Here is a 21,201-nt window from a genome sequence, read left to right on the forward strand (position 1 = left end):
CACATATGAAGAGACTGAGGTGCAAAGAGGTTATGGTTATGCTGCAGCCCACATGGCTAGGAAGTGGTGAAGCCATGGTCCAAAGGGGCAATGATGAATTAGAGCCTTGATTCCTTAAAATCTTACACCTTTTATGATGGCCAGCTCATGAAGAGATTACAGTAGCATCAACATCTCATTTATTTCTCTTCTTTGGACAATATTGTTCAGGGGGTCCTAGTATACATTTTTCAGTGGGCTAACGAACAGAGAAAAATAGCTGAATATCTAAGAGTAAACCCTGCAGTGAGTATGAGTATACTGAGGTATGACTCTGTCTCCATAAAGTGTGCTTTTATTTCTCTTCTGCTAGAATGTGACTTTGAAGAAAATCATCTCTGTGGCTTTGTGAACCGCTGGAATCCCAATGTGAACTGGTTTGTTGGAGGAGGAAGTATTCGGAGCTCCCCCTCCAGCCTCCCCCAGGACCACACCTTCAAGAGTGAACTGGGTAAGCTGGGAACAAATGGAGTCCTTTTCCCAGGATAACTGTTTGTCTCTGCCCTCTCCTCACGCCCCCTGCATTGACCTAACCGTGGCTTCTCTCAACAGAGAAGGCAGGGGAGAGGGGTTTGAGAAGGGACCAGAAGGCCTGGCAGAAGAGTAGGGAAGAATAAGCTGTGAGATAGAGACAAACAGCAGGCCAAATGTGAACTTTATAGCTAAGGAGAAGACTACCTACTAAAGGGCTTTTCTTCGCCTGTGAATTGGTCTTGCTATTTTCACAAAGCTTTTATTATGCTTTGCTTTCTTATCTATTCGTTGTTTAATATTTCTTCTTTCTAAAGACAAGGCTGGAATAACCTCAGGTTATTTTCCACTAAAACTAGGCTGAATGTCATGAACGTTAAGAACCTCACAAGTGGCCATCAGGTGAGCCAATACTGTTAATTAATACTTTTTGTGGTATACAGTGGCGCCCCCTAGTGGCCAAGTAGGCTGGTTCCCCACAGAGAAAAATCGGGAGGAGAGGTTGTCAGTGAGAAGTCGGCTTTCAGGAGAAAGTGTCCACAGACAGGAGACAAAGGCAAAGTTTTACTTGTAGGCTATGACCCCTCTCACCTGGACCCTGGTAGGCTTTGCAAAAGCCTAGGTCCCCCCATAGTTGCAAGACATTCCAATCCTTAACTCCAAGTCTTGCTGAGTAGCAAGAAGATTCTGGTGGCTGGCTTTTCCATGAGAGCAAGAATAGGAATCTTGGTTCTGCTGTGCAGTCATTTTTTCTCTTTAGATCTCTTGCCATGTGGATACTGAGATGATCTACTCAGTCCAGCTAAACTGCTGATGATGACAGTGTGTACCCATGTCTGAAGACATGACAACTTTGTGGTTCTTTATAGTTTTCCTAATTCACTGTAGTTTGTGTTCATCTGAATATTTTTAACCATGTCTCCAAGTTTGTTTTTTTTTTTTTTCCCCAAAAGTGCCCAACGTGAGATTTCTTGGCTCTGGACAGTCTTAGTCCTGACCTTATTGTTCTCTCTGCTCCTGTTCTGTCTCCTTTACGTCCAGAGCTTCAATTTCATATGGGGGGCATGTAGATAGTATAAGCAAGTGATGTGGGCGGGGTGAGGACTGTGGCAAACTAGAGAGCGTAAGCCCTGTGTAAAGGGGACAGCCATGACTACTCATCTCCAACTAGTTGTTGCCACATGGGAATGCAAGCCCAGGATGCTAGACCTTTTTATTTTTCACGATGATGGAAATCCGGGTTTTTATGTGACGTTTCCCAAATTTTGTGATGTTGGTGAATATTTTCTAAAAACATTGTGTGGGCCAATGAAACACATCTGTAGGTCAGATCCAGTCAGCCAACTTCTACTTTGCAACTTTTACTTTACATATTCCCCTTCTTTTTCAACATGCCCAGGCTTCTTACAACAAAATCCTTGTTAGTAACCATATATATAAAAGTTGGAGCTCCATGGGGCTTAAATGTTTAGGACAAGCCCAACTTTAAGTCTTGAATCTTCACTCATTTGACCCTGTGCAAAGTATGGCAGGAGGAATGAAAATTAAAATGACATGTGCCCTGTGGGCCCTGCCCAGCTTCAAGGAACATAATTTCAAGAAAAAGAAAGAGGCTTGTACTACAAATAAATGTAATACAAGACAGACTGTGTCAAGTGCTATAAGATTGTTATAGTCTCCCCCCGCCCCGAAAAAAGGCACTGGGTATTTGGAGGTACATAGAAATCACTTAATCACTTACTGTTGGGAGATCCTAGAAGACATAGTAAAAGAAATAAACTGCATTTGAAAAATAGGTATGATTTTGACAGGCAGAGGCAGGAGAGGGCAGGAGCAATGATGCAGCGGTGGCAATTACAAGGGGAGAGATCTGGCTGAGAAAGCAGGGGTTGGGGGGTGGTGGCAAGTTCTAAAACGCTCTGAATGCCAGGAAAGAAAATTTAACTTTGTTCTATCGACAATGGGAATCCACTGGAAGCCTTTGAACAAGAAGTGGATGCTATCACACAGTGCATTTAGGTGTATTAATCTGGTGGTGATGATCTTAGAAGATAGAGGACAAAAGAATAAGAACAAGAGAGCAAAAGAATGTTCCCAGAAACCATTTCTTTATATACATCTGTGGTCACTTACAAAGGGAACTGAGACTGGGAAAAAGCAAAACATTCTTACTTCCTTCTTCTAAAGAAGTTTCTCTCTTTTGGCAATGACTAACGATTAGGGTTTTCGTATGTGTATACCATATTGCAGCCCTAAAGACACCCAGCCCTTCTCTACTTGTGGCCACTGCAGGAATCACACTACAAAGGGGTGCTATGTGTAGATGAATAGCTAGTCCATGAATCCACATAAGTATTTCAAAAGGCAATTTGGTTAACTCAAAACAATAATATGCCAGTACCTCTTGAGCCCTTTGTTTAAATGAATAAAACAACTAACAATCTCCTGGGGTTTCAAGAAAGAAAATCCCAATGACTTTTTCTTAATTTATGGAAGTAGGCTAATTTTGAGAATGCTTTTCTGTTATACCTTAAGAATCTAGTGCAAGGAGCAGAGAGGAACTTGAAAGACTGATGTATTAAAATTGCAACAATCCCTGGTGTCATATTCACTGTTAATAGTAGAAGCTTAAGTATGGTGAGGTGTTAGAGAACTTTTTCCAGTTCCCTTAAAACTCCGTTCCTAAGTCAAATTCTCTGGGTAACCAATGTCATGATCTACTGGTGACTTAGTCAATGCATGTAATTTTTCATCCTCAGTGATGGCAAGGACCAGCTGGCGAGGGAGAACACGTATTTCCTGGGAGGGGCAACAGACCTGTGAATCAGTATTAAGTCATTCATTTGACTATGTTAACTGAAAGTAACTCATCCTTTGAAAATCACATCACCCCTAGTCCTTATTATTCTCATTTGTCACTGTAGAACATTCTGAGCATATTTGTGCCAACAAAGGGTAGAAAAAGAGTGCCAGGCTAGAAGTCGCAATGCTTGTGGCCGTGCCTAGTTGTCAGACAAACGTGTTACTGCAGGTACTCCCTTAGCTTCTCAGGGTCTCCATTTGCCTTTTTGCAAAATGAAGAGTTTGAATTCAATGATTGCTAAGATGGCTGTGAGCCTAATATTTTGCTCTTCTCTTCTTGCTTAATGCTATATACCAAAACATCCAAATTCACCACCTACTGACATCTATTTAAAAAATGTTTTGGGTCCCTCCTGAGTGCTTATAAGCACATTGCATTTGGCATTAGGAAAAAAAAAAAAAAGGAGAAGGACTAAAGGGACTAACCAAAAACCCAAACAAACCCACTGCTGTCGAGTCGATTCCAGTTCATAGCGACCCTATAGGACAGAATAGAACTGCACCATAGTGTTTCCAAGGAGTGGCTGGTAGATTCAAACTGCTGATCTTTTGGTTAGCAGCCTAATGCTTATCCACTGCGCCACTAGGGACTGAGGAATGAGAAATAGAGGACCTGGTTTGTCTAATATCTTGAGTATAAGAGTAAATATAGGCACAATAGTGTGGTCATCGCTCAGAAGCGGTGAGATCTGCTGTTTGAGTGTGGTCACCCCTGCCATAGGCACTTTCCTCTCTCCTCCTTCTCTGGCTCACTATTCTTGTCCCCCTCTCCATTGTCTTCCCGTTTCTCTTCTTCCTTGGGTATTCTAAAACACATCTTAATGGTAGGCAGCTTTGCATCCTAACATTTCTTAGAGCCCTGATGTCAATACTGAAGGCTAAAGAAGTAGCTGACCCTAGGGCTGAAGGGAAGAAATCTAAGGAGACCTTCCAGCCCCCTTTCCAGCAATCCACAGGCTTATGTTTTCTGTCCAGTCAGAACCTGAACATCAGAATGTGAGGCTTCTTCATTCAGTACTAACTTATTCATTCATACCTTCTTTTGTCTCTACTTATTTACTTATTCTAGGTATTTCATATAAGTGGGATTATACAGTATTTGTCCTTCTGTATCTGATTTATTTCACTGAGAAATGTTTTCAAGGTTCATCCATGTGGTGACATGTATCAAAACTTCATTTCTCTTTATGGCTAAATATTATTCCATTATATGGATATACTGCATTTTGTTTATCTATTTATCTATTGATGGGCATTTGGGTCGTTTCCACCTCTTGGCTATTGTGAACAATGCTACAATGAACACTGGTGTAAATAAGCATCTTTTATATGCCAGCATTCTTGCATAACCCAGTGATTAAAAAAAAAAAAAAGGCACTGACTTCAAAGAGATCACAGAAGCCAACTTTCCCAAAATACTGTTCCCTAGAATACCTGTTCTTGAGTAAAATAATCTTTATATGGAGGAGAGAAGAGGGGTCAAATAAATTGGGAAGGCTTGAGTTAGAGAAAGCTAAACAGATTACTTCAGGGTTTCTCAGAGCTTTTAATATAATTGTGTCTTCACGTGTATTATGGCATTCCTCAAATTATCTGAATACCGAAATACTGTGTGAATAAATAGGTACACGCACAGTGATGAAATAAGTGATACAGGACCAAAGAAAAGTGAAAGACTACCCCAGTTTGGGGACCCAAGGCAGGCTTTCTAGAGAAAGTATTATCAGAACTGGGACTTTAACAGTAAAATGAAGTTTGGCCAAATGAGTAAGAAGATAAGCAAGGCAACAATTGTGAGGATGGCGCGGGAACAGGCAGTGTTTTATTCTGTTGTACGTAGGGTCACTGAGTCAGAATCAACTCGACGGCACCTAACAACACCTAACAGCATGTGCAGAGGTGTAGAGGTGTGTGAATGGGTGGCTTATTTAACATTTGGAGAGCAACCGAGGATTCCAGGATGCATGATGATGATGGAGTAGCCCCTAGGTTCTAGGTTATGTTTCTACTTATGAGTATGAGCCTGGATGCCTACATTCCACGGGCTTCTGCCAACTCTTCTTTACCATTTCACTCCGATTGCTCTTCAACCTTTAGGCCTAATGTTTTGCCTATTTATTAGCCAACAGCCTTCTCATCCCCACCCAACACACACACATGCACACACTCATACTCATTCACATTCCTCATGCCAGGAGTCCTGTACAAGACTTTCCCTATATAGGACAGGGCTAAAAAAAGATGAGCTTCACAGATTCTAAAATACTTTATTTGAAAAGCTCTGTAGCCAAAGAACTCAAAGGTTTGACCAGAATCACTCTTGGAGAGTGGAGAGGGTGAAGCCAATGCGCTAAAAAAGAGAGAAGTTGCCTTTCCTATTACATCTGCCTTTTACTGGATATGTTAATTTTCCCTGAGCTCTATTAATTTGGGCGACAAAGACTAAATGGTCCAAATGTCTGCCCACAGCCAGGGGCCTATCTATGGAAAATAATGCCTATGGCAATTAGTTTTAAATTGCTGAATGATCTCTCATAGCTGGCGATGGAGACTTCAGTGGCCAGCAGAAGCTGCTTATTAGCACCCTTAAGCGGTGCCTGTACCCACCATACTGTAGTTAACGCCTCTGCCTGCAGCAGCAGATTTTGTTCTTAGATCAGCTCATTTCCTGTTCATCCTTATACCAGAAGCATCTGATGCCTTTGCTTTCAGGTAAAAACTAGAGAAAAGAAACAAAACACCAAACCAAACCCACTGCCGTGGAGTCCATTCTAACTCATAAGGACCCTAAATGACAGAGTAGAACTGCCCACAAGGTTTCCAAGGCTTAATAGTTACAGAAGCAGACTGCCACATCTTTCTCCCAGGGAGTAGCTGGTGGGTTCGAATCACTGAACTTCTGGTTAGCAGCTGAGCACTTTAACTACTGCGCCACCAGGGCTCCTGGAGTAAAGAACGGCGGGGGAAATGAAGCTGTGTGCCTGCTGAGGAACTTCAGAACCTGAGAGAGAGTTGAGGGAAGTCTTCCAAATGTGCTCTGGTTTTTGTGTTATGGAAAAGGGAACAGTGAATGTAATATCAGAAAAAAAAGCTGTGGATATGACTTTTGTTTTACTGGCTTGTGTGTTTTTGACAGTTTGTCCCAATTAGTGAGTTATTTTTCTCTTTTTTAAATGAGTCCTATGTCCCAAAATTCTTGCCTTATGATGGAGAGGGTTAAAATAACACAGTAAGAGCTGCGGTGGGACGTCTTTGGAACACAGGAGGTGATGTGGTTTTATCCCTCTTATTCATTTCTGATTTATCATGTATAGTTTTTTTCCCCCTTTGTTAATATTTTATGAGTTGAAACAAAATCTTTCAAGAAGCAACCTACTGACGGCTCACATCATTACTGTTTTCTACATGCCTTGGCAAAAAGAAGGTAATTGCTGGAAAAATAACAAGGGCCATCATTCCTTGGTGGAGATCTTTTTTAAATCAAACCTGCTTATGGTGCCATTAGGAAGGAGGTGGACAAGGTTTCAGACCTAAAATAAGGTCAGAATTATTTTATTTCATCCAAGACCGTGAAATGGGTGGATCATCTTTTCATAGCTCATGGCACTTTTTTCTCATTTCTGTTTGGATTGAGCTCAAGTGTCATCTTAACAGCACCTATTTATTTACTCTCTACATTGATCCATGTGGCTCATTGCATAAGCACTCAGTAGGGTACGAGCTGGAAGCAGCTTTATTATTACTACTTTTTTTTTTTTTTTTTTTTACTGTTGCCTTTTTATGTAAGCTCCGCTGGATCTTCTTCCTTTGCACTTGGATGACTTGCCAGCCTTCCAGTCACTCGCAGGTATTAACAAATGCCTCATTTTCAGGGACTAAGTTCAGTCAAGTGTCTCATCCAATCAAATCTTCTCCCAGACCAGACCACAGAGCAGCAGTAGGGAGAAGGATTTGTGCTTTGTTTCTTCATACTTCTCCCCTTTTTCCACTGACTCTGCTGCCTGTGGCACCCCCAGGGTTGGGAAAACAGTGATTGATGGGACATGGAACAGAAAGGAAAGGGAAGGGGATAAAAGCTTTAGTCTGCTGTTGAATCTGAAGTTGACGCCCTTCATACCATTTTTCTCACGGCCAATGGGGAATCCCGCTTCACTTTTTCTAGATAAGGGTGTTGCGGTCTTTGACTGGCTGTCTATGGATTCCCTTTGTTTTTTTATTAGCTACTGTGGAGTCAACCCCTGACTCGTAGTGATCCATGACTCACGGAGACCCCATGCACAACAGAACAAAACTCTGCCTGGTCCTGCGCCATCCCCATGATCAGACCATAGTGATCCATAGTGTTTTCACTGGCTGATTCTCAGAAGTATATTTATTGCCAGTCCTTTCTTCCTAGTCCATCTTAGCCTGGAAGCTCCACTGAAACCTGTTCAGCATCATAACAACATGCAAGCCTCCAATGGCAGACAGGTGGTAGCTGTGCTTGAGGTGCATTGGTGGGAATCAAACCCAGGTCTCCCACATGGAAGGCAAGAGTTCTTATCACTGAACTACTGCTGCCCCCATATAAATTCCTTTTAGTGCCTATAATCAATGCTACACCCCACCAGCCCTTTCTATTGGAGTTACTGCCCTGGCAGCAGTTCTCATGAGAAGAATCCTTTCAGGACATTCTAGCCCTCTAGACACCTTCTAAGTTGCCCATTTAATCTATGGGAAAACTCAACATCTTTTCCCTATCAAACTCTGGAAGTCCAGTCACTGGCAACAAAATCATTTCTTTCCACTCTGCCCCCACAAGATTATACAGTCAGCTTCTTGTCTTTGGATGTATGCAGTTAAGAGCCAAGCACCAGTCTCTGTACCCAACAAACTCCAGAAATCACTGATCAAGTTCTTCCAAGATTTGTGAGCACCCACTTCTCAAGGCCCAAGGTAATCCCATAGCACAGGAATTCCTGCAAGCATGGGTGGGGATAAGATTAAACGGCAGTTTCCCTTCTCCACCCCTCCTACAAGTAGGTTCCTTTAAGCCCCCTCCCTTGGAATAAATTAAGTAAGGGGAAGCACTCCTCTCCTCTCCCCTTGGAAGGTCAAAAAGAAACACATGGCAGGTCAGCTCTGTGATAAGTCTCTTCAAAGAAACCCCATCTCCAATCCCTGATCCATCTCTAGCCTTCTCATATGTACAGACTGGAGATAAGAGATGTGCTAAAATTAGTAGAGCTGGCTTAGGTGCCAGGTGCCACCACTTACCATATTCGACATGGATGGCTGTCTTGGTTCTCTAGTGTCAGCTCCAGGGGAAAGCTTTCTCTCTCTGTCTGCTCTGGAGGAAGGTCTTTCTCATCAATCTTCCCCTGGACTAGGAGTTTCTCTGCACAGGAACCCCGGGTCTAAAGGACATGCTCTGCTCCTGGTGCTTCTTTCTTGGTGGTTTGAGGTCCCCCTGTCTCTGTTTGCTTCTCTCTTTTATATCTCAAGAGAATGCCTCAAGACACAATCCAATCCTGTAGGTTGAGTCCTGCCTCACTAATGCAGCTGCCACCCATCCTCCCTCATTAACACCAAAGAAGCAGGATTTACAACATTCAGGAAAATTACACAATAATGGGAATCATGGCCCAGCCAAACTGATTACACACATTTTTGGGGAGACATAATTCAATTCATGACAATGGCCTAACACCATGCTACAGAAAATAGGGATACTGGTCACCCATTTTGGAGCCCCAATGACACAGTGGTTACGCACTCAGCTGCTAACTAAAAGGCTGGCAGTTTAAATCTACCTGCCACTCCACAGGAGGAAGATGCGGCAGTCTGCCTCTGTACAGGTTATGGCCGTAGAAACCCTATGGGACAGTTCTACTCTGTCCTGTAGGGTCACTGAGTTGGAATCGGCTCTACAGCAGCGGGTTTTTTTGGTTTTGGTCACAGTTAAGTGCTCACCTACTAACTGGAAGGTACGTGGTTCAAACCCACCCAGAGGTGCCTCAGGAGATAGGCCTGGTGATCCACAGCCTTGAAAACCCTAAGCACCACAGTTTAACTCCAAAACACATGGGGTAGCCATGAGTTGGAGTAGACATAATGGCAACCTTTTTTTTTTATTCTGGTTACCCATTGTTCTTGGTGTTGGGGTCTCAGCAGAGACTAGAAGTCCCAGTTAATGTTCATTTACCTTCATGTCTTCCTTGAAAGTTGTTTAAAAAGACTAGAAAACTTAAAGTTTATGAAGGTAACTGCCAGATTTGTGGACTGGGACATCAGGCACGATAACTTGCTGTGTTTGAGTACTGTCTCCTCACAATGACAGCAGACCATGGATACTTTCATCTGGCATCTGTTTCTCCAGGTCAAGTTTTTCCCCTTACTGGGGAGACAGCTTGTCCTGACAACCAGTGGTACAGATGCAGACAGCACAACTAGAATACAAATGTGGCCAACGGAGCCGAATCACAGCTGAGTCAGAGGAAGCCTTTGGTATGTGGCCAAGCCAAGGGCAATATTTGGAGAATGCTGGTTAGCCAGACTGTTTGAAAACAAAAGTTCAGGAACTGCCCTCAAAGTTCTTTTCCTAATCCGAGAGAAAATGGCTGACTACCAAGAGCCACTGGTTCCAAAAGAAAAGTCTAAGTAATACAGAAGGCTGCTGCAGGAAAAGTAGGAAGTCCCCTTCAGAAGGAGGTGTCCATGAACCCTCACTGCAGGCATTATGCCAGAAGGGGCCTGAGGTTTGGCTGGCATGACCATAAGTTTTAATCTTTTAACTAAATTTGAATTTTTTTTCCTGACACTGCAGTCTCTTTGTGTATAATCTAGAATTAGAGAATAATAGATTGGCTTCCAGTCTGAAAATGGCAAAACAGCACAGACATTAGGGGACTGGCAATAACCTTATGGGCGATCCATTATCCTGTTCATGTTGTTGTTGTTGTTAGTTGCCATCAGATCAGCTCCGATTCATGGCAACTCTATATATAACAGAACCAAATGTTGCCCAGTCCTGTGCCATCTTCATGATCATTTGTATGCTTGAGTACATTCCAGCCTAGGAAGCTCATCTTCCGGGACTGTATCAGACAAGATTCTGTTGTGATCCATAAAGTTTTCATTGGCTAATTTTCAGAAGTGGATCACCAGGCCTTTCTTCCTAGTCTGTCTTAGTCTGTAAGCTCTGCTGAAACCCATCCACCATGGGTTACCCTGCTGGTATTTGAAATACCAGTGGCAAAATTTCTGATATCATAGCAACACACAAGCCACTACAGCACAACAAACTGACAGTCAGGTGATGAGCCCCCTTCCTAGACTCATCTTCAATATTGTAAAATCTTTGTGGCCTTCAGGGTTCCCAAGGATTTGATTGATTATATATATGATCTCGTCCACCTAAGGTCTATTTACACCTAAAAAAAAAAAAAAAAAAAAAAATTTTTTTTTTTTTTTTCATACTATTCAAGCCTGAAAGAACTGACAAAAAGCGCTTCTCTCGCAAGCTCTGGAGGCTCTGGGCCGAATAGGTAGGTTGGCCTTATTGAGCTGGGTCAAGAAAATTTTCATAGTACCAGACACTGGGTATAATTTCCTAAGGACTCTAGGCAAATTTCTTTCTTCTCACTGGAAAGGTACACAAAATGTCACCTGCGCCCACCCCAGCCATTGGCACCGCTTTCACAGAACAGCCTGTACCTGATGATATTCTCAGCCTGGGCTGGCCGTCACTCCTCCAGCCTGGCCTCCTGGGCAGATACCTGCACGGTGATTTCTGAATCATCCCCATCTCTTCAACTGTGAAGATAAAGTCACAATGAGCTAGGTTTTGTTTCCCAAGGAGACAACTTAGTATTACTCAGGCTGTGAATAGTAGTACCAAACTTTGGCAACAGATGAATGGCAGAGACGGAAAGGGTGTCAACAGAATGTGGTCTACTCTAGTGGTTGCATATGAGACTTGGTGTCAGCAGTCCTGGTCTTATTCCCAGCAGCCTCTCTGACTCACTTTGGGTAGGTCACATTGTGTTTGCTAGGTGTTTATCAGATCAGAAATGAGACAGCGGCTCACTTGGCCTAGCGCCATGTACATGGGTTGTTAATGAGACCCTTAAATTGCAAATTCAGGGATTAAAATATCGTCCACACAGCAGGTGAGAAACTTTCTTAAAGAAGACTATCAGATATCTGCCAGCTGTAAAGAAGATGAATTTATAAGGGGGTGGGATATGAGCAATTTCTCTAAGTCAGCAGTTTCTGTGCACTCGGGAAGAGGAATGAATAGTTTCAGATGGAATTGTGTGGTCTCCCAGATTCACCAAGCATTTTCCAGGATCTCTGGAGAAGCTCCTCACCCTGAAAGACTGATTTCCCTTTTCCTGGCTGTGTCAGTTTGGTTCCTCCAAGAAGCAGCAGTCAGCTGGAATTAAGTGGGAAAGAGGTTTATTGGGGGAGATGGCTAAGCAGGATAAAGAGGGAGGCAGCTGGAATAGATGGACACAGGGCCAAATCACCCATGATGTGCAGGAGGCATGGTGCTAGGAGCCACAGCACTTTTAGAGTCCATGAAAAAGTTTTATTTTAAAATCTGGAGAAAAAATGAATAATAATAATGTTGTTGTTATTATTGTGTGCTGTGGATTTCTGAATCATAGCAACCCCATGTGAAAGAGTAGAACTGCCCCACAGCGTTTCTAGAATAGCTTCAGAATAATGATCATAATGAATATATAATAAAGAACCCAGCCTGGATTATATTGTCTTTATACCAATGCAGTCATAAAACATAATTTTTAATATGCATGCATGAAAGAGAGGCCCATAACGGCAAAAGTACCCAAGGCCCATGAAAGTCATAATGAGGCCCCGGGGAGGGAGAGCGTCTGCATAAGGTGTAAGTTTGACACCTGTGAAGGAAGAGAGGCCAGGCTGGTGGGGAGTTGCTGAGAAGCCCCACACCAGGCAGAATGGCCCTGTTCTAGTAGCCTTACTATGCTCGGTCCCTGGCTAGGAGCAGCCCAGAGGGTGTTGCAGATCAAAAAGTGAAGCAGCTGGAGGCTGTCGGGTAACTATGGTCCTCTTGAAGGAGATCTGGGGGCCCACCTCCATGGCCCCCACAATGAGGTCTCAAGAACTGGAAACAAATTATTATAGCTCTCCTCCACCCGGTACCTCTGTGGAATATTTTAGAGCTGGATCGTGTTTCATTGGAGCCTTGGTCATCTAGTGCTGCTATAACAGAAATACCACAAACGGATGGGTTTAACAAAGAGAAATTTATTTCTTCACAGTAAAGTAGCCCAAAAGTCCAAATTCAGGGCATCAGCTCCGGGGAATGGCTTTCTCTGTCGGCCTTCTCATCAATCTTCCCCTGGACTAGGAGCTTCTCTGTGCAGGGACCTCAGGTCCAAAGGTTGCGCACTGCTCCCGGCACTGCTTTCTTGGTGGTATGAAGTCCCGCACTGTCTGCTTGCTTCCCTTTCCTTTTATCTCTTGTAAGATAAAAGGTGGTACAGGCCACATCCCAGGGAAATTCCCTTTATATTGGATCAGGGATGTGACCTTAGTAAGGGTGTTACAATTCCACCCTAATCCTCTTTAACATAAAATTATAATCACAAAATGGAGGACAACCTCCATGGATCATAGCCCAGCCAAACCTGATACACACATTTTTTTAGGGGACATAATTCACTCTATGACAGTTGATAAGGCTTAAAGACTTCCTCTCTGCCTTTGATACTCACATGAGTTCTCAGTGAACTGAGGAGTGTTGTAGAGGCTAACTGTTCAAATGAGTTCTCTATTACTAGCTGAGTCAGTGGAAGCCTTTGGTATGTGGCCAAGCCAAGGGCAATCTCTGGAGAATACTGGTTAGCCAGACTGTTTGAAAATAAAAATTCAGGAGCTGCCCTGAAAGTTCTTTTCCTAATCCAAGGGATTATTTAAATGTTCTTTCTTCTTGCCTCTCTTGCCTTTCCTCCTTTCTTTCTTTCTGCAACCTCAGTCAGGTTGGCTGCATATATAAGCAAACTCCTTGACAATTTCAAGGCATGGCCCTCCCAGCAGGGCCAGGGACTGACCAGTCCCCTTGATGGACTGTAGCCACTTCATTTGCATTTTGTTAGGTGCCATAGAGTTGGTTTCAACTCATAGCAACCCTGTACAACAGAATGAAACATTGCCTGCCCTCTGCCATCCTCACAATTGTTATGGTTGAGCCCATCATTGCAGACACTGTATCAATCTCGGTGAGGGTCTTCCTCTTTTTTGCTGACCCTCTACCTAGCATGATGTCCTTTTCCAAGGATTGATCCTTCCTGATAATATGTCCCAAGTATGTGAGACAAAAGTCTCACCATCCTTGCTTCTAAGGAGCGTTCTGGCTGTACTTCTTATAGAGCAGGTTTGTTCATTCTTCTGGCAGTTAATATTCTTTGCCAATATCATAATTCAAAGGTGTCAATTCTTCTTTGGTCATTTGCATAGTCTATAGTATATTGACCAATCCTTGCAAGGTACGTAAAATAGACCAATCACAGGGCAGGGTGCAGCCAGGGCAAGCCAGAAGGTATCAAACCATTAAGTTGTTTACAGCATACCCAGAAAATGTTCATCAGCCTGGACAGAAGTAACAAACCCTCTGGTGTAGAAAACTAGAGCAAAGCTAAGTCCTCAGGATTTAGGGGGAAGATACCTCAAGCTGTTTCTCCAAAGAACCAACGCAAAAGGCCACATAAAGGAACTCATTTCACCACACATAGCCAATCTTGCTTTATCTATAACCTATCCACTCCCTCTCCACAACTCCTGTTTGATTATTTTGAAGTAAATCCAGAATCAGACCATTCCCTCTGAAAATGCCCAGGTGTGTCTTCTTACGCTGTTTCTCTCTGCGATTCTTTCAGGCCACTACATGTACGTGGATTCAGTTTACGTCAAGCACTTCCAGGAGGTAGCTCAACTCATCTCCCCGATGACCACAGCCCCCATGTCTGGCTGCCTGTCATTTTATTACCAGCTTCAGCAGGGGAATGACAATGCCTTTTACGTTTATACTCGGGATATGACCGGCCTTTATGAGGAGATCTGGAAAACGAGCAGTCTGGGGAATGCGGCCTGGAACCTCGCTGAGGTCGAGTTCAGTGCACCTTATCCCATGGAGGTAGGTGAACCAGGTGGGCCCGCCACTGACTGCCCTGAAGGGATGCCTGCCCACACACAGGCATGGAGATCAAGAGACTCCACACAAGTATCAAGTTCCTTATTTTCCACTGTGTCTTAATCTTTCTTTTCCTGTCCTTGACCCCCTCCACTTTCTTTCTTCCTCTGAATTCCCTTCTCCCTTATCACCTCATTTTCTACCAAGAGAGGATTTTAATAAGGACAAATATGGAAAAGTCAGTTAGGCAACTAGATATCTCGGTCACATTCTCCCGTTGAACCTTGCACTGTGATCATGGGCAGTCAAGAAGAGGAGACCAGCGCCTTCTAAGGGAAACTCATTTCTTGAACTTCCATTCCTTGAAAGCAGTTTTGAAGGTTTCTCTTACTTGAAAGAATTGTCTTTCTAGGAAAAAAACCAAAAAAGTACTTATTTCCTTCTTTTCCCCTTTACGGTATAAATGACATAAAATCCTAAATAAACTTACTATTATGGCTCTAATTTGAACCAAAGCTTGTTATCTTAGTTTTTAAATTTTTCATTATTACACAAGTGATAAATTTTCATGCAGAAGAATTTAAAAAACTCAGGGAAGCAAAACGAACTGAAACACTCTAAGCCAACCTTACAAAGATGAGAATAGTTAACATTTTTGTGTTTATCCTTGCAGACTTTTAAAAAAAAATTTTTCAAATCTTTATGAAGTTTTTTATTTTATTTACTTTGTTGTTGTTGTTGAGAATATACACAGCAAAACACACACCAATTCGACAGTTCCTACATGTACACGTTAGTGACATTGGTTACATTCTTCAAGTTGTACAACAATCTTACCCTCTTTTTCTGAGTTGTTTCCCCACCATTAACATAAACTCACTACCCCTAAAGTTCCTCTCTAATCTTTTGAGTTGCTGCCTTACAGACTTTTTTTCTAAGCACACGTTGTTGTTGTTAGGTGCAGTCAAGTCAGTCCCCACTCATAACGACCCTGTGTACAACAGAACGAAACACTCTCTGGTCCTGCACCATCCTCACAATTGTTGCTATGTTTGAGCTCATTGTTGCAGCCATTGTGTCAATCCATCTCGTTGAGGGTCTTCTTCTTTTTCATTGACCCTCTACTTTACCAAGCATGATGTCCTTCTCCAGGGACTGAACCCTCCTGATAACATGTACTAAGTACGTGAGACGAAGTCTCACCATCCTTGCTCCTAGGGAGCATTCTGGCTGCACTATCTGTATTCCTGTACTTACAACAGGAGTCCCTGGGTGGTGCAAAGAGTTAACATGCTTAGCTGCTAACCAACAAGTTGGAGTCTACCCAAAGGTGCTTTGGAAGAAAGGCCTGGCCATCTACTTCAGGAAATTCAAGTATTGAAAACCCCATGGAACATGGTTCTACTCTGACATACATGGGGCCACCGTGAGTCGGAGTCAGCTTGACAGCAACTGGTTTTTATGAAGAGCAATCCAATAAAGGAAATAAAATTATCCCCACATTATAAATGGGAAAGAAGAAAACACAGTCCGAGAAGTTTAACATTTTTTCCTAGGTCACGCAGCTGCTGAGTGCCAGAGCACTTAGAAAAGTTCTGGACTAATCCGGCCCAACGCTGAGGGAGGAGACTCAGCTGTGTCTGAGGACCCCAGAGGACCTCTTGAATCAGAGGGTGCAACATTGTTGTTGCAGATTTGTCGCTATAAGTAGAGCCTTGGTCACCGACAGTTTACTAACGTCTCTCACTTTTCATTCTGTGCATTTTGCAATATCATCCCCAGTTCCCTTTAAAGTGCAAAAGAAGCAGATTGTTACCATGGATGCTTTTCTGTGGTGCCATCTGCTCGCCTGATGTGGAGCTGCGAAGAACACTGGGGTTGGGGCTCGGTTTCTGATGCGCTCTGTCTACTGCTGGTGGGCCTGCAACTGCCCTGACCCCTTCGTATCTGCCCCCTACCCCACCCCCAGCAGAGCTTCAGGGAGAGCACAATGCCCTTTGCAGAACATGTGCTATTTCCTATCCCCAAGTCTGACCGGGCCTCACTTTGCTTTTGCAGCCCAGTGGAAAATTTTCTGAGAGTTTGCGTTATAAGGAAGAAAAGCAATGCACATACTGCTTCAGCAATTTTTCCTTTTCTTAAAGTCCAATGAGTCACACACGTAGTGACAGCATTTTCTCTGCAAACTCCTGACATCCAACCCTAAACTTCTCAACAACATTTGTGTGAGTGAGACTTCGCCGAATTTTTTTGTTTTAGATCAAGACTTGAAAAATTACAATTCTGGACACTGCTAAACCTCAGTATATATCCTTTTGGTTCGCACATGTGCGATTTTTGCTTTAGTAGGCTGAACCCATTCCCTGATTGAAAGGAATCTTGTTCTGCAAAAATCAGTGAATTTAATGTCACCACATCCTGAAATGAATTTTAAAAAGAAAAATAAACATTTGAGTCTCTCTTTCTGAACAAGGGAGGACACATTGCCATGTAGGCAATGATTAACATACTTTAATCAGAAAAATTATTCTGATCCCACCTGCTAAGTAAGATCAAGTCTGTCATTCATTGTCTTTATCAGCTGGCACCTTGAGAACTAAATGTCATGGATCTATGTTCATTTGTCAACTTAACTTCTCCTTTCTCATGTGTCCACACCTGTTTCCTTCATTCAAGCCCTTTCCCCTTTGCCAGGGGCAAGCTCCCAGGGCCTTTCTGGGATTTTGTAGAGTCGAGGGATGAGGGCTCTAGGGACCACTGTGAGTTAAGCTGGAAGAGACCTTAGAAACCATCTTGTCCAAACTCCCCCCGCCCCCACCGCAAACATGAAGGAACTGAGGCCTGGAGGAGAGAGGGGGACTGCTCAAGCTAATTAGTGACTAACTTTGGGCACAAACCTGAATATGAGTTCAAGAGATCAGCCTGGAAGAAGAGGCACTAATTTAGGTCAGAGTTTATTATGCAGTTAATCCTGTGAAGTCCCTGGCTGATGCAAATGGTTAACATGCTCAACTGCCAACTGAAAGTTTGGAGGTTTGATTCTGCCCAGAGGTACCTCAGAAGAAAGGCCTGGCCATCTACTTCTGAAAAATTAACCATTGAAAACCCTGTGAAGCACAGTTCTTCTCTAACACACATGGGGTTGCCATGAGTTGGAGTCAACTTGCTGGCAACTGGTTACTGGTTAATCCTGTGCTAGTATCTTTATGTACCTTATCTCCTCAACAGTCTTACACGGTAGGTGTTACTACATCTATTTTACAGATAAGAAAATCTAGGTCCCAAGAGGCTTAACCATTTACCCAAGGTCACCTAGCTAGTACGTGATGGAAATGGAATTTGAACTCTGGTTTATCTGCCTCCAAGACACTGTTCTCTTCCTCAGGGGTTGCAAACTAGAAGCCTGTGGGTCAAATCTAGCTCACAGTGATTTGTCTGGCTGCCATAGTGGGTTTTTCACTTGCTTAACTTTTGAATTGCCAACATTGAAAATTCCAGTGATTTCAAATAAAATCTAGAGATCCAAGTCCTCTTGACAATTTGCTAGATGTGGATACCTAAGGCCTGAATTCCCACACGTCAGCAATGGACAGACACTAAGAGCAGCACCCCCTGTAGACAGGGCTTGGCCTCTCCGTTTTACCAGTCCTCGTCCTTTCCAGATGCATCATACTCAGCTACCATCATGCATTTACTTGCCTGGCCCTTGTAGGTCTATGAGTTTGTTCAATACCATCTTCTCATGTTATCATTTGTTTTGGTTTTCCCAGCAGCAATGAATGCTGTGCTCACCGTGCCTGATTCCCAATGGTCACAGGCAGAATGTGGACAATGGAGCTCAGAGTTAAAGTCTGTGGCAGGGAAGAGAGCAAAATTAAAAAGGTTGAATGCATTAATTTAGTGACCCAGTTATTTCTACGTTGAATTTTTTGTTGATACTATGTGTTTTCATTAACGGAAGCTTTCTGAATCATTCAACGTGTCTGAATTTTTGGTAGGTAGTATGGATTTTTTTTTTTCTCGCCCCCTCCCACAAGCCTACCCTAAGTGTTTAGTGGTACATATAAATGACCACTGATTATACTCCATAGTCCCCACCAGAGTCTACTGGTACATATATGTAACAAAAAAAGTTTTTCAAAATTTCTGTTTTTCCTACCAAAAATCCAGACACCTCATACAATGCCCTGTAAAAACAGTAATTTGCGGCACATGCCTGCTTCTTCAGTTTCAACCAGTCATAAAGGCACCTGCCTTGAGGTCACACACACTGCCAGTGGGACAGCAGCTTCCCAATAAACCCCTGAGGCTGAAATATTTTACCATCACTATATGTATCACCAGGCACAAAAGGGTTAACCTCATGCTCTTTCTAGCCAATCAAACATGCCCAAACATGCTGAAATCCTAAACATCCAGACATAGAATTTCTGGGCCTGATTTGTCCAGGCTGTCAGGGTAATCCTCTCTGACTGCTGCATGTTTATCCAAAGCCTCACATAAAATTCCTTGTATGAAAAAGGGAAAGTGCCTTAGAATGGCTTCGTTCGCTGTGAACGGCAGGGGGAGAACCTAGCCTGCTTTCTGCACATAGCCTGTTTTTCCTTTAATTGAAGTTCATAATGCTAATTGTCAATTCTGTAGTTCTAGCAGAAAGGGACATAGGTGTATGAGCTGGCACTCAAGGGTAGTCTAAAAAGTACACCAGTAAAATGAAACTTAGGTTTTAGCATCCATTGAGGAGGGCACTGTCTAAACTCCCTTATTTATGAACATGATTCTGTAAGTACTTAGCATCACCTGGCTTGATGGACATGCTACTTTAAATCATGGCTAAGAACACTAAGCCTAACAGAAAATACATCATTTTTCTCTGCAGGTTATTTTTGAAGTTGCTTTCAATGGTCCCAAAGGAGGGTATGTTGCCCTGGATGATATTTCTTTTTCTCCTGTTCGCTGCCAAAATCAGACAGGTAAGTGTTATTTTTCACATTTGGAATTTTCCTTTCTTCATACATGCCTGTGGTCAGGACTTGCTTTAATTCCTTCTGATTTTCTCACCTTTCCCCTTATCTCATACTTCAGAAATTATTTGCCTGAATAGAATACTACTCTTTTTTTTTTTTTCCATCACAGAGTGAACCTAACTTTTCTGACACTACAGGCCAATTGTTCTGTGTAAAGGTGCTTTCATCTTCCCTACCTGCTAGGAAAGGAAAATTAAATAATACTAACTCCTTCCTACCCCACCTTTCTCTTTAAAGGATATCTGAGTCCATAGATAGGTGGATGGACAGGTAAAAAAAAAAAAAACTTCCAAAATATACTCAATAGAATTATAAGAGCTGTTTCCAATTTTCTGTACCCAAATCTTATAAATATCCTCATTTTTAAGGATTTTAGTATTTGGTACTAAGCTGTCTCTATGATGGTTTGGGGTAAATATTATATGCTCTTAATTTTTTTTTCTAAGTAAAACCTCAAATTATTTTATTATGGTCAATTTTATAACTTCCATAAAATTGGTATTTGGAAAAGAGAGAAGAAATACTTCTTTCTGGGAAAATAGATAACCAAATTGATCCCAGGAAAATTAGAAAACAAAGGTCTTAAAACAAGCAGGAAGACAATATATTAATGATAACTTAGATAAATGTAATTGGCCTTACCTTTCAGTGAGTTTATTTCCTTGAGAGACCCCAGGAACACACTGTGGTCATCCCTTCTTAGTGAGCCTTTATTCAGGGTTTTGGAGCATGGGAAATAAATTTTTGAACTTGGCCTTTGTGGTTTGACTTTCGTTTAAGATAGAGTTGTCTCTAATTTAACATTATTTTCACATATATTCTACAAGCAAGGAGGCTGAGAAAGGTATTTTCTACTTGAGCTAGATTGCTACTCTCAAATTAGAGAGAAATCTACTAATTTGGTGAAGCTAAATATTTTTACTAATTTTAGTAAAAAACAAAACAGTGAAACAGATAGAACTGGATTTACATATTTTCTAAAATGATTTAACACAAAGAGTGTAAAAGTCTCTAAATTTGAGAAAACACAGAAATCAATATTGTTTTACTTCTCTAAATTTGATTGCCTCCAAACCTATCAGTTAATATTTCAGTTATGTGAATAGGAATTTCACAACCTCTTTATCATTATTTTTAGAAAGTTCCTCTTCTCTGTCACTAGGCAGTTACTTTGAACTTTTGTATCTCCAAGTTATGTCTATGAGGGAAGAGATGTTTATTCATCATCTCACTTTAGAGGGTGAGGTGAAGAAGCAGCTGGAAGGTAATAGAATCGACTGAGCCACATTAGAAATAATGTTTACAAACACTCTCCCTTTTCAAAAGGTATAGCACGTATCTGAGCTCTTTCCTACTGCACTGGTAGTTTGGATGGTGAAAAGAAAAGAAAGGTTCCAGCAAAACAAGGACCATTTGTTAAGAGGGCTGGTGGCTCATCAGTCTGTAAAATCCAGCCCACTTAAAGACCCTTCCTCTGCAGGGACCTCCAGAGATACCCATTTTTGTAACATTAAATTAATTGAAGATCCATATTGGCCTTGAGAAACCCTGGTGGTGTAGTGGTTAAGTGTTATGGCTGCTAACCAAGAGGTCAGCAGTTCAGGTCTGCCAGGTGCTCCTTAGAAACTCTATGGGGCGGTTCTA

At 42.3% G+C, this 21,201-nt stretch overlaps 1 protein-coding gene across 2 annotated transcripts in view; it reads left to right on the forward strand.

Annotated features, from left to right (window-relative positions):
• MAMDC2 (MAM domain containing 2) overlaps window positions 1-21,201 on the forward strand; it is a 164,098-nt gene that overhangs the window by 85,422 nt on the left and 57,475 nt on the right. For both annotated transcript variants that reach the window (XM_049895523.1, XM_049895522.1), the window contains exons 5-7: window positions 353-490; window positions 14,277-14,533; window positions 19,410-19,503. In XM_049895523.1, coding sequence (XP_049751480.1) covers window positions 353-490; window positions 14,277-14,533; window positions 19,410-19,503 — 489 coding nt within the window. The remainder of the gene's footprint in view (window positions 1-352; window positions 491-14,276; window positions 14,534-19,409; window positions 19,504-21,201) is intronic.

Source organism: Elephas maximus, chromosome 9 (assembly GCF_024166365.1).
Source record: "Elephas maximus indicus isolate mEleMax1 chromosome 9, mEleMax1 primary haplotype, whole genome shotgun sequence".
NCBI lineage: Eukaryota > Metazoa > Chordata > Mammalia > Proboscidea > Elephantidae > Elephas > Elephas maximus.